Source organism: Prosopis cineraria, unplaced genomic scaffold (assembly GCF_029017545.1).
Source record: "Prosopis cineraria cultivar Desert tree isolate PC_DT_omini unplaced genomic scaffold, ASM2901754v1 PC14, whole genome shotgun sequence".
NCBI classification, from domain to species: Eukaryota; Viridiplantae; Streptophyta; class Magnoliopsida; order Fabales; family Fabaceae; genus Prosopis; species Prosopis cineraria.
In genome coordinates this window covers 66,283-80,544 of record NW_026555345.1, presented here as the reverse complement: position 1 = coordinate 80,544, position 14,262 = coordinate 66,283, and the positions used below count along the sequence as shown (strand labels likewise).

General features: G+C 33.2%; 1 protein-coding gene across 7 annotated transcripts; it reads right to left on the bottom strand.

Annotated features, from left to right (window-relative positions):
* Positions 1–811: 811 nt before the first annotated feature.
* LOC129293217 (monosaccharide-sensing protein 2-like) lies at positions 812–9,885 on the bottom strand. 7 transcript variants are annotated; one of them, XM_054931044.1, is made up of 7 exons: positions 9,745–9,885; positions 9,263–9,430; positions 8,509–9,075; positions 6,318–7,255; positions 3,676–3,863; positions 3,022–3,498; positions 812–1,235 (listed from the first exon to the last, which is right to left on the bottom strand). In XM_054931044.1, the coding sequence occupies exons 2-6, from the start codon at positions 9,339–9,341 to the stop codon at positions 3,054–3,056; spliced, it is 2,217 nt and encodes a 738-aa protein (XP_054787019.1). In that variant the 5' UTR covers positions 9,342–9,430; positions 9,745–9,885; the 3' UTR covers positions 812–1,235; positions 3,022–3,053. The 7 variants fall into 7 exon arrangements, with proteins under 7 accessions (XP_054787019.1, XP_054787020.1, XP_054787017.1 ...); XM_054931045.1 differs by having other exon boundaries at positions 812–1,219; XM_054931042.1 differs by having other exon boundaries at positions 812–1,213.
* Between the last annotated feature and the right edge of the window lie 4,377 nt (positions 9,886–14,262).

Sequence of the window (14,262 nt, the reverse complement as noted above, 5' to 3'; positions counted from 1 at the left end):
AGATATTAAGGATTGGGATAAGAAATTTCGAAGCAGTAGAGTGTTTCAAAATTTTAGACAATTGAGAGAAGAAAGACGACAAAAAGGAAGGATCTGTTTTTTTTTTTTAAATGCTAGGTGGCTACCTAGCAGTTGCCACATGTAAAGTTGCTAGTCCAAACTAAGATTTAATAATCCAATGTTACTCAAGTTAACAGTAGGGCAATATTGGTCTCTCTATTTTTTTTTTAAGTTTTAAGGTGACATAATTTTTTTTAAAAGATAAAGATACTCGGTGCTTTTTTCAAAAAATTTTCGTAACATTTTTGTCTCCTAACCCTAAAACTAACACCCTCCCTTATCCTTTATTTCCACACCTCTACATTTTCTAATCTTTGTCTTAGATGGACTTAAAATATGGGTTGATGGACTTGTAGATTTGTAATTGCAAAGGAAAATGATGGACTTGCAGAGGAAAGAAGAAATAAAAAATCTTATTTAGGTTCCTAAACTCTATTGAACCATTGTTAACAGTTAAATTTCTTGAAAGGGAGGAAAAATCCTATTTGCAGTCGTTGCCATTGCACTCCTCTTCATGGCTTCATCGTTGCTTCTTCGTAGCTGCATCTTTCACTCACAATCATCTGACATCTCTCTCCGCTTGTTCGAATTTGCTATTGTTTCATGCCATTCTGTTGCACATTATTTGCTTTCTTAAGTCTCAGGCAGCGGGATTTAGAAGACCATCAATTAGCTCCTAAGTACTAAACTTCAGAGAAGACTAATGCTTTGTTGGGCAAAGAGAAAATATAAGAGGAAAGAAAACAGGAGAAAAAAAAATACATTTTTCTCTATTTGGATGAAAGAGAAAAAGTGAGAGAAAAGACAAGTAGCCAAAAAAAATAGAATTGAAACCACTACATTTTCTCCCCAACTATTCTCTCCAAAAGGGAGGAATTTTGAGAATAAAATTTTATTCCACCATCTATCCTTAGTGTTGAACTTCCACCTGTTTTCATTTTTGCGTGACCCCTCATCTTTGACCCACAGTAGAGCATCGTCTTCAGTGGCTGCTGTTGCTACTGCTGCTTCTTTTTCTCTGGCGTGTTCTTCTGTCTGCGTCTTCTGTGAGATTTCTTGCTTTCTACCATGATTTCATTCTTCTTCGAGGAGTTTAACTAAGAGCATCGATTTAATATTCTAACAAATCTTTCCATTGGACCAAACTGTAACACTGAAACTAGAAGATAATAAAGCTGCAATAATGGAAATGTTCGAGTAATTTAAAATTAAAATTAGAGCTTAAACATTGGTAGCAGTATAGAGTGTGCAGAGAGGATTGGAAAGGAATCATAGAGCAAGAACCAGCCCCAATGTTGACGATGGCTCCTTCAGGCATTAGTGACATTGTCTTTTCATTAATTTTTAGTGTCAGGAAATTTTATTTATATAAGTACTATGATAATGTATAATATACATTTTTGTTATTATATTTAACTTAAAAAATGTGCCCAGTTTTTATTTTTAAAAAGAACAACTAACATATTTTTACTAAATTACTTAATTTTAAAATATTCAATATGAAAAAATATTTTTCACAACTAAATTGTTTTCAAATTAATTTGATTATGTTAATTTTAATATGATTTCTATTTTCAATTTATTTTTATAAAGTTGATTACATAAAACATGACACATTTTAGTAATATGACATCATAATCATCATAATATCTGTTCATATTCTTTTTCCTCTATTTTCTTCCGTCCATCTAAACATGAGAGATGATGATAATTTTTTTTTCTAATTTTCTCTTTTCTTCATTTTTTCTCCTTCAATTTTTTTGTCTCTCAACTTTTCTTTCCATCTTTTCCATCCAAACAAAGGATAACAATCCATGTATGATGAAATTCATTTTATGTTTGCAATATTGCAAACACACCAAAAATGGCAAAGATGCAGCTGCCAAGAAATTTCAGAAGGGTGAATAGAAAAGTTGAGATCACAAAGCATAGCTAACGTTGGAGTTGTTTTGCAAGTGAGGTTTGCAGGTTTTCTATTTCTACTTTTTTTTTTTTAAGAAACTTCAACAAATAAGGGAGGATTAACCATGTCTAGAATGTCAAATGATAGATTTGGATTCAGTGATTATATTGAGTGTCTACACCATCTGAACCATTAAAATTCATATAAATAATTCTAAATTTATACTCCAATTAAAATTAATGAATGAGTGAGTTTATCAAATTGCTGATTTGGATTTCAACGGCTCAAATGATACATGCACTCAATGCTTGCACTAAATACAGTCATCAAATCCAAATCGATTAAATGATGGTGTGCAAAAAGGAAAAAAAAGATGTCCATGAGACAAGATTTAATTGGGGAACTTCAAACTTGACATAATGGATATATACACATATATAACGATGTACACAAGTTATCTCCTAAAATGCACTATTCTTGTGCGTTGACAAGTAAAGTTTCAGGGCAGGAGGGAAAAAAGAAGTTCAGTTCAAAAGACCGAAGTGGTTCCCATGATCCATGAGAAACATTAATGCTCATTGGAGAGAAAAGTGGGAAGAACATAGAGCACTACCAAAAATTAACAGTGTCCTAGGGTAGCAGAATTTATTCAAGATAGCTAACGCGAATTTGCAACCTTTGGCAAAAAGGTTGTCAACGTAGGCGACCTTGAGGAAGTACACTTTCAACGATCACAAGTACCACTCCATCCTGATTATCATTGCAGCAGTCATCTAAAAATTCCTGATTTCACTAGCATCTATTTAACCAATATGCAAACATAAAGCAGATCTTTTTAACTCAGACTTGAAGAAACGGAAAAGCGAAAGGCATGTCAAGTGCGATAAATGAACCAGGAAAATGAATGTTTTCTACAGAAACAGCACGTTTCAACTCACAAAAACGAAAAAAAAAAAACCATAAAAGTAAATAAATATTGGGCAAGAACATTCAAACAAAACGGTAGATTCTTTTTTTTTAAAAAAAAAAAAACAGTAGATTTATGTAAAAAAAGGTACCGTAAAAAATATCAATAATCATGAGCCCCAAGTCAGTTATTCTTGGCAGAGTCAGCCTGCTTGGCTCCCACAGAGAAGAACTCAATGATGACTTCTAGCGGCATTCCCTTAGTTTCTGGAACTTTCATAAAGACAAATGCCCAAGCTATGAGGCAGACGACTGCATACATACCAAAAACTCCAGCAAGGCCAACAGAATTGAGCATGACTGGCAGTGAGTAGGTGACAATGATATCACCAATCCAAAACGTGAGTGCACAAATGGCAATGCAGAGACCACGAACTCGAGTGGGGAAGATCTCCGCACAAAGGATATTAGGAATTGGCCCAAATCCCATGACAAAGCAACAGAAGTAGACAACAACACTGATGGTTGAGATTGATGCATTCACGGTACTGCCCAAATTCACGAGACTCCCTGTGACTAATATGAGAAGAGACGTTATCAAGACAGGAAGTGTACTGAGCAACAAAGCCCTGCAGCAAGAGAAAACCAAATCAAGACTATCACAAAATAACCTGCAACTTAACAAATGAAAAAAGTGACAGAAAAATGATTATGATTCACATCGAACAAAAAGTTACAATTCACATTGGGAAACCAAAACTCGCCATAAAGAGAAATTATTAGCATGGTAAGAAAGAGATTGATACCTTCTGCCAGAGATATCCATGAGCCGCATGGCAACTGCTATACAAGGAAGCATCAACAAGGTTGTGACAGCGCTAATAAGAAAAGATGCAGAAGTAGAACTAAGGCCCAGGTTTGATAGTAGAAAGCCAACACCCGCCTGCTCAAGAATTTGAGGTGTATAGTAGAGAACCCCATTTATGCCAGAGAACTGCAATGTTCAGAGGAATCAAACGACAGTCACACATAACTTTCCACCAGTGATAAGGTCAGTCACTGCAAAGTTTTTTAATGTACTCGTCATCTTAAGCAAGCAAATTTAAAATAATTTTAAATAAACAAGACAGACACAGTTCCTAATTCACTAAGCCAGAATGCTAAGTGCAAATCCAATTAAAATACCACGTTTTTCAATCAACCACAAACAAGCATGCATGGTGCTCTAGAAACACTGCCTTTTGGTACTCGTTTCCAAAGAAAAGATTTCCAAACTTGCTTCCTACATATTCATGCTTCTACTGACAACTTTAGTCAAAAACTAAGTTCTCGCAACTTTTAAGAATGATTTATATTGTTATCACTTGGTCAAAATGGCTTCGGTATCCTGTCAAGAACCACCTCATGTCAAAAACTTGAGGTTCTCACAACTCGCAAAAGTTCATGACCAGGTTCAAGAAACTAAAGTTCTATGTCATATCAAATTTGTTATCTATAACGTGTTTGAGAGACCACATTTTATTTTCAACTTGCAAATCTTGACAACTTAAGGTCAAGTTTTCTCCAAATAAAGGAACTTGATGAAGAATAAGACAAAATTAAGAGTGATATGATTGGTAGTATTATGGGTAATTATTTACTCTCTTCGTTAAAAAATATAAGATATTTTTTGTAAGGTAAGATGTTAAAAAATATAAAGCATTTTGAGTCTTTCAAGGTGCAATCAATGAGATTTTAAATTAAAAACTGAATTGATCATTAACCTAGTCGAAACACTGAGTCAAGGGCCAATTGTTGAATTGTGGTCAAACCATAGTTGAACTGATTATAATTAAATTAATATATTTATATGTTAAAAATAAAAAATATAATAATTGAAAAATATTCATCCATTATCATACAAATAACTCAAATGATATTCATCCTAATACATATACTAGGTAATTATTTCATGATAACATTTTAGATAAAACAAGAAGTAATATAAAATAAATTAAATAAATTTAAAATTAGCTAGCAATAATAAATTTAAATAATTATAATATTACAACATAAAATAAATAAAAATAAATTTTAAAAGATAATGAAAAGGCATTTAAGAATTTTAATAAATAATTTATGACCTAATAGAAATTCAAAGTTTGAAATTTCTCCACAGCATTTATTTTCAAAACGTTTCCCGTAAGCTTCTTTCATCTTCAGTCTTGGTTAATGTTCATCATGGTTTCTTTCTCTTTTCTTCCCCTTATTTTTTTAGGAAAAATCACATCCAAGGATTATTCAAGGAAATTATTCACAGACAAGAACCAATATGAAATATATTGTTATTAAAATGGGAATATAACTTCTTTTTTTTTTGGGAATGGGACTTGTAATTAGTCCTTATCTATGAATAATTTGCTCAAGTTATCCTTGGATATAATTTTCCTCTTTTTTATCTTCTTCAGCCAAACCAATGGAATAGGTTAAACCACCAGGTTGACCAGTTTTTATCAGTTTTTATCAGGTTAACCATTTCACTCTAGTTAAATGAGGACTGGGTATCAAGATTTTGGACCGTTCACCAGGCTGGTTTACTGGTTTGATTGGCTGGCCTGGTTCAGTTTTAAATACCATTGTTTTTCCCTTCCCCTAATTTCTCTATCCTTCTTCCCCTTTTTTTCCTTCTATTGGCCCTAACTCCAACACCAAACTTTAGACACACTAATTATTTGAATCTTAAAGGAGTCAACCATGAAACGAGGGCATTGTACAAATCCACGTTTATGCTACAAGCCGTTATCAAGAACCAATAATAATCAAATAAATAAATTGCCATGTAATGCTTCATCACACAGCATAAAAAAGAAGAATAGTCAACCAAGTAAACATGTTACAATCAATAAAAGGGGAAAATTAATTCCTCAATTTTGAATTAGGTTTGTATAGTTTATTTTGTTTTAATCAAGCCCTAATAATTTGATCCATTAAATATATTAATCTTTGGAAGTTAAAATTATTAATGAATTTTTAACTTTCCCAAAACAAAAACACTTTTGAAGTTTATAGAAAATTTGATTTAATACTTTTAGGGGGGGGAAGAAAAAAGAAATTTTGATTTAATATAATGTTTACATTTTTATTAAATATATTATGAAAATTATATAGCATAAAAACTATTTAGAAGACATAACCTAAGTATATAAATTTTGAGTTAACAAAATTACATAATTAAAAGTAATATAATATTTTAATAAAAATATACAAGTTCTTAATTTCATTTTTTAAAGGAAAAATTCAAAAATTTTAACCTTCAAGGATTAATAAATTTAACGGATCAAACTATAAAAACTATAAGGGCTTGATTAAAATAGAATAAACCACAGGGACCTAGTTCAAAATTTAAGAAAACTATGAGGTTTTTCCTAATAAAAACAAAAACAAAAGACATTGGAAAGTACAATAATACCTGCTGAAGAATTTGAATCCCCACTCCTACAATCAATGCATGCTTTACCCCAGGTTCAAAAAGATCACTCCAACTTGGTCCTTTTGCAGCCGTTTCAGATGGGTGAACCATAGCTGGACCAACTGGTTGCTGATTCAAAAGCTCTTTGTTATAGAGGGCTGGCTGACTCACCAAAGCAGCTGCCTGAATAACTTCGCCATCTGCTGGAAGATCACCACCAGGAAGTGAAACCAAAGACCCACGCCTAGATCCAGGACCACCCTCTTGGTGCAAGTATATTCTCTTGAAACCACCTTCCCTCTTTCCATCTGGGCCTTCTCTTTCAGACCATTTCCATGCTAGCTGCCAACCACCACCAATCCCCATGCTTCCTGCAGGTTCTCCAGCATTTCCTTGCAAAAGACTACCTTGCCTCATGCTTGAAAGGCTGCCATGAGCAGGCGGGGGCATGTCCTTATCCAGGCTAGTTGTTTGACGTGAGATCAATGGACTGTGCAAATTGTCATCAGAATCACCGCCACCGGCATCAGATGCATAATCATCACCTTCTCTGGCAAGGCTTTCTTCTTCCCAATCTTCATTCCTTGGTTGATTTCCCCCAACGCTAAACATACTGCCAAAGTGTGGAAAAAGGGTGCTGCGCATGCTTCCTGTTTCTGGAAGTTTCTCATGGATACTACCAAAAAGGGTCACTAAAGGATCTACAAGACCACTCTGATTTGCCATGCTTCCTTGCCGAGATACAAGACCAGTAGCATTTCCGGTAACAGGTTTGGCGACCCAAGAGAGGCCCTGTTCAGGTCCATATAGCTTAATCTGGTCTTTACCAGCAGATGGATCCTCTTCATCAGTGAGTTCATTGGCTGGACCAATTATGTACTCTTCTATAGCTGTATCACCTCCAACTCCAAGACCCTCAACCAATAAAGCCATCTCACCTGCTCATGCCCAAGAAATACAACTATCATAAAAAACCATGCATAATCATGTATAAATCGATCATCCTATTGAATCAAAAGCATGAAAACGATATCATTGTAGTCACATGAAAGACCAAAATTAAAAAGCGATCAAATAAAAATCAAATAAATTACCTACCCTCAGAGTGAATAAAAAAAGTGACATCTAGTAGTTAGACTATTACAGCATGCTAAGTCCCACATTTAGTAAGTAGAAGACAAATCAAAGGTACAAAAGCTTGGGGTGAGTCCATGTAAGTAGCTTAAGCTATTTTGGAATAAAGTATAAGCCTCAAGTATTATTAATATAGAAAGCTTAATATGGCATCAAGAGCCAAGTTATGGGACTCAGAAAAAAAGTGGGAAATAAAAATTAAAGAAGGAAAAAGAGAGAGAGAACAAAAGAGAAATTGAAAGAAGAAAAAAAATTAAGTTGTGACCAAGGGTCTTTGAGACTTAAAAAGAAGCATAAACCCAGGTGAAGAGGAAAAAAAAAATTGAAATTAAAATGATAGAATTAAAAAAAAATGAAAGAGAAAATTAAGATTTAAAATGAGAGAAAAAAGTGTGGATTGGGGTCGTGGGGGGGGAGAAACAGAGGCAAAAATAAAGTAGTGGAAGAAATATTAGAGTATGCTTCAGTCTCACATTGAGTATCCAGTAATTAAAAGATAAATCAAAGATTAATATGACTTAAGGTGAGTCCATCCCAGTAGCTTAAACTGGTTTGGTATAAAGGACGGGCCTCGAGCATAATTAATGTAAAAAGCTTCAATATAAACTACTATAGTACTATTATGAAAATTTTCCAAGCTATATGAATTTTCAACTAGACAATGGTTCAGTGTCTTTCATGTAATTCATCAAATTTCATATTCTGCTTTATCAAGTCCTGAGCACCACAAAATAGCTGAGGATAAATGTTGCCAAATAGGACAGACTAGTAACACAGATAGAAATATATAGTCATCCTAAATTATAATATTGATAAAATAATAAACGACCAGCTGCATAACCAGCATCAGCTGAGCTGCATCCAGCATTGAAGTGATTCACTGATCTTTCTTTACAACAATTCTACAAGACAACAGTTTCTTTCTCAAAGTGTTTCTCAAGGCTAAGTTTGTCGAGTTAAGTCTTAAGTGAATATTTAAATGTCAAGATGTAGGGATGAAAAGATATAAAATCCTAGAAAAAAAGCATATTTAATTTAGTGAAGCAAAAAAACTAACCAGCAACATCTTCCCTGCCTCGAAGTCGCTGCAAAACCTTCTTGGCCTCCAGCATCCGTCCTTTACTCACAAGCCATCTTGGGGACTCAGGCAAGAAGAACACAGCTAGTGCAAAATAGATGAGGGAGGGAATTGAAAGAACACCCAACATAAGCCTCCAGCTAGGGTTATCCATTAGTGACATCCCAAACACCATACAGTAAGAGAAAAACATTCCAGCAGAACCGGTGAACTGTGGAAGAGTATTCAATAATCCCCTAATCTCAGGTGGAGCTGTCTCAGATATGTACAGAGGTACCAAGGTAACTGCCAAACCAATTCCAAATCCATCTAAAAGCCTTGCTAAGAGGAGGATATAAACATTTGGAGACCACAACATCACAAGAGAACTAACAAAATAAAGGAGAGCAGAAATAATCAACATAGGACGGCGGCCCAGTGAATCAGATAAGGCTCCTGAGAATGTTGTAACCAAGGTGGCTCCAATAAGCGACATGGCCACAATTAGACCCTCAACTGTGGGTTCACTTTCTAATTTCATCTCTCTCTTTATGTACAAAATAGATCCTACATCAACATGTTCAAATATGCGATCATTGATCAGATCGCAGGTGAGGAAGAAAATAAACTTGAAGAATAAACAAAAACTTAAGTAGTGGAGAAAAGAAAGCAAAATCGAGAATCAATCGTTGATCAATCTAAAGGATTGATTGTCAATTATATGAGTTGAAAGACAAGCGTAGTGGAGAGTGACCTGCAATGGTCGCATTATCCCATCCTTGCAGTAAGTTACCGATAGCAGCAGCAACAGCGACAAGTACGGCACCGCTCATCTCTTGAACTTTTGATCAGAGAAGACCAATAACGGATCGGCAAGAAGAAGGCCTTCCCGCTCAACCAACCCACTAAGATAGGGATAGAACTGAGGAAGGAAAAGAACGAAATAAGAAGAAAATCGAAGGAATTCATATTACGAGTCTACAGAATTACTCTGTAACTGCGACACTGACATGACCAATTAAGTGGTGACTAAATAATTGCTGAACAACTACAACTAATAGCCAAACTAATTGATAACTAAAATTTCAACACTCATAAGACAGATTTAATGATCAGGAGATTTCCCTTTCTTTTTTGGCCAACGATTAGGTGATTCCCCAGATTCAAAGCACATCAGAAGAAAAGTGAACCCTATATTTTAAATACATACTGAATCAGAGGTGATAATGATATTACCTTCTCGAGAAAAAGTCACAATGATTGTTTCGAGTATGCTCGGCGCATTGAAAAGATAGGGTCCTCAAGAAGAACAGCCTAAATTCACAGAAACAAATCGCGAAGGAAGTAGCGATCCTATTCACCAGGTAGGAAAGTAAATCACGAATTAATATAATACTAATAAAATAATATAATTATCATAATTTATGTTAAAAATTCATAATAATGAATAATGATAATGAAAGCTAGTTAACCCTTCAACATAAATTATGATAATTATATTATTTTATTACTATTATATATTATTTTATTGCTCTATAAGAATAGTAAAGATCAAAGATGGGGCCCGCGTCGGATTATTGAGTTGGGGTTCAAATATATAATTATATTAAAAATTTGATAATTATGCAGTATTTTTTTTAATTTTAGATTACTGTTACATTAAAAAAATACTGTATAATTATCAAATTTTCAATATAATTATATACTTAAATTGAACCCCAGCTCAATAATCCGACGTGGGCCTTTGGCCAAAAAAAAAAAAATAATAATAATAATAATTCGACGCGGGCTCCATCTTTGATCTTTATTCTTCTTACTGCTTGTCTGCTTTAGTGCTTTGCATGTCAACACCTTCGACCATCGGAAACCAGTTACACATAGTTTAGATCGCGTTCCCGTTCAGATCCTTTTTGCTTCGACCAGCAGGGATAGTTTTATGACTAACTTTCACCATTGGGCCTTTTTTCCACGGCCCACGTCCAAAATGATCGATTCGATTTAAATTTATAGGCGCGCACATTCTCTGTCTATTTACATAATGTAAATTTAAACTCGTTTTGTCTGTGCTGGCAAGTCACTCTGGTTTTAATCTGATTTTATTATTTTGTCAAAAGATAAAGTTTTGTTTAGTGGAAAAATGAAAAAAAAAAAATCTCTCCAACTATTGAAATGACATATGATAATTATTTTTAAATTCTTGGAACTTGCCTGACATTTTTGTTTTTCATGCAATATAATGACACAATTGTTCTTGTTTTAAAATTTAATGAAGTCTAACAACTACTATTTTAGGAATATTTTGCTGTCATTCTCTCGTTTATATTGTAAGTTTGTAATAAATAGTTAAAAGTTTGCAAAACAATAAATAAATAGTAAATAATTAATTATAATATTAAACACAAAACATTAAAGGTCTATTTTTTACTGTTGTATTATATTGTTAAAGAAAAAATATTATCCCAAACCCCACAGTACAAAAGAAAATAGTTTAGGACACTATCTATTCAAGGGAGAATGATAGAGATGTCTTAAAAAAATTAATTAATTCAAATTAAGTCTTAAGTGTTAAATTTTATTAATTTGTAACTCAATCTCTCAAGTCTTAATTTTACAATCTACTGTGATGAATTTGCAACTTGTATTTCAAATTTTAATAAAAAAAATAATTTTTTTATTCTTCAATCATGTTAAAATTTAAAAAATAAATTGTAAATTCGTCACAACGTAGTTGCAAAATTAAAAAATTGAATTACAAATTTATAAAATGTAACGCTTGAAATCTAACTTGAATTAATTAATCATTTTGGGATCTCTTTATAATTCTTCCTCTATTCAATCCATGATGATTGCTGCAAAAGGATTAATTCATTGGATCATTCAGAATTCGGATAATTTGAATAGGAACAAATATTATCTAACTTCGGAAAGCGTTTATACACTTTTACACCTAACGTGAAGAGGAAACTTGCTTTCATCAAAGTGTGTTTCATTCCCCAACTCAGGAATTTAATGAGCAGTTTCGTTTCCTCAAAACAATTCGTGTTTGGAAGAACAATCATGATGATTTATGGAAGCAACAAATCAATTTCAAAGACAAGGGATTCACAAGTTCTGTTTTCACCAAAAACAAGAACATGTTAAATTTCAACTCATACCAGACTCTGTAGGACACCTATCCAGCAATGGATATAATCAGAATGAAGGAGTTTAAGAATTGTGAGGGAACCTTTTATGCTGTCATCATTTTTCTTGATGGCGAAACGTTGTAGAATGTTCATTTCAAAAGATCTCTTATTTCGGGATCGTGTAATTTTGGAGCTGCTTGCCTTAGAAGTACTTCATTCTAGATCGTTCATAATTGGAATGACAACCAAGAGGTTAAAGGAGAATGAGAATTAAGTCTCAAAATAATGAATTAATAATAACTAGTTCCTACAAAATTTTTTACAAAATGAAATATAAATATTAATTCAAACGGTTACAAATAAAAATTTCTGTTTCAATATCAGAGTAATATTTAATACTTAAATACTTATTTACAATTAAAATTTCTGAATTAGTAATTATCTGGATCAATATTTTCAACTAATTTAAAAAAAATATCGATAACTTAACTATCATTAATTCAAAATTTTTGGACTTCACTGTCATTCACCTAGAGGTTAATGCGAATAAGAAAGAATTAATCATCTACTTTTCAAAGATAATTTATTGCCAACGAACTGAAAAACTACTCAAATACTAACTTCATTCAACAAAATATTGCCTCTCTACTGAATTTTTCAGCTTCATTTAAGTGTTCACAGAGAAATTTTTGTGGCCAATTACAAACTTGTTTAATCCTTTTCATTGGCAAATTTAACTTTGTAATTTCTCTTTTTATTGTATATAATATTGAACGTTTTTAAAAAAAGGTATTTTCTTTAAATACTATATTTTGTGAAATGAGGCCAACCTTAACATATTTTTTTTATTGAAAATACAAAATTATATGGAAAAGTTACGCAAAAATCCATCATTGAAAAGTTAATTTTTCAAAGGTGCATGATGAAATCTATTTAAGGACCCGCGTCATTGAGGGGAATAAATTTTGATTGCAAAATGATCATAATGTTCTTAATGACTTACTGTCAGCATCATAGAGCACTAAAAACTACTTCACAATTCTAAAAAAAATTATTTGAAACCTTATGTTTTTAAAGACAAACACAATCTTCCTCACTATGTTTGGAGCATCTAAAATTACATCCAAACAAGCACTTACCTCCTATTATTTAGTTGGGAGTTTTGGGAGGGAGGGGAAGGGAACGAAAGTTGCTCCACTTTTATATGGATAAAGAAATTTGACTGGAGGAGATTTTTTTTTTATCCAAAAACAAAAGTGGAGGAGCAAATTGTAAAAATATGTGCTTAAGCAATTGTCAATAGCACGGCTGGAAAAAAATAATTCTAGCAACACTACTACACTAGCTTGGATACATAAAAGAACACAAAGTTGAATAGAGCTGGGGAAAAATGGGTTAGACTGAGCTTAGGGTTGGTTTTTGACAAGCTCAAGCTTAAAAGAGCTTCGATTTGTAAAGCTCGGCCTTGAGCTCGCAGGCTCAGAGCAAGCCCTTCTATGAATATTAATAAAACAATAAAACCAAAAATAAGAAGCATCATAATGATGACTATTATTGGCAAAAATATCAATAATATTTGGTTGTACTACACCATGAGTTGGTTTTTTATTGGCAAAAATATCAACATTTTCCTTTTATTTAGGCTTTAATTTTCTTTTTTTTAGATATTTTTTCATATTTGAATCCTCTTTGTCACATCCTCAAAATTTAAATCTAATTAATTAAACCTGAATAGAGTAATTAAATTTATTAGTGAGGTGTGCGGTTAGAAAAGTCTAACGGGTGTGTTTGATTGTAGTTTTAGCCCTAAATGCAGGTCTGAAGTGAAGTTGGGTCACCCAAATATGAAAGAGGGAGAAAATTAGAAGCGTGAAATTCTATGTCACACGTCACAGCTTGTGGATGATATGCCGGGTGCATGTGTGCTAATGCACCTGGGCAAGGCTTCTCTGTGTCATACGCCGCAACGCATCATGACTAAAGATGGGAAAAACAAAGGAGTAAAGGAAAGAAAACGTAAGAAGCTTTGCTAGGGTTTGGGTTTTAGAAGTATTGAGAGTATTTTGAGACTTCTAAACACTAGAGATAAATTTCTCAAGCTTAAATCTACTTTTCTCTTCCATTTTCTCTAGTTGGGAAGTTAGAGTTTGGTTAAGAATAATAATTCCCAATCCATAAAGGTTATAAGCCTTAATCCACTGACTTAAATAAAGTTAATGGGGGTTGATTAAGTTAATGGAACCTACAAATTATGGCTTTGTGAGTGTTAATGGTTAGGGGGCATTAAATACCTAAAAATTCCACCATAAATATGGTAGTTGGAGCAATGTGACTCCATTAATGGTTATTTAAGAGTTTAATGAGGTTAATGGAAATTAGGGGAAGCCAAGAAATTCTATGGGTATCCTTGCATGGGAAAAGGTTGAATTAATGGTTATTTAAGAGTTCAATGAGGTTAATGGAAGTTAGGGGAAGCCAAGAAATTCTATGGGTATCCTTGCATAGGAAAAGGTTGAATCTTAGAAGCAGTGCTTTGAAACCCGAACTGGAAAGAGCAACGGGTCGCAGTTTTCATAGTCTAACCGGTTAGACCGGCGGTCAAACCGGTAACATAAAAATTAAATAAAAA

Bases quoted from the DNA above. Each gene is read 5' to 3' on its own strand.
- LOC129293217 (XM_054931044.1), bottom strand. From the start codon at position 9,341: ATGAGCGGTGCCGTACTTGTCGCTGTTGCTGCTGCTATCGGTAACTTA. The intron at 3,864-6,317 runs GTATTATTGTAC...TGAACATTGCAG, and splicing joins GGATTCAAATTCTTCAGCAG to TTCTCTGGCATAAATGGGGT. The intron at 3,499-3,675 runs GTATCAATCTCT...CTCTTGCTGCAG, and splicing joins ATGGATATCTCTGGCAGAAG to GGCTTTGTTGCTCAGTACAC.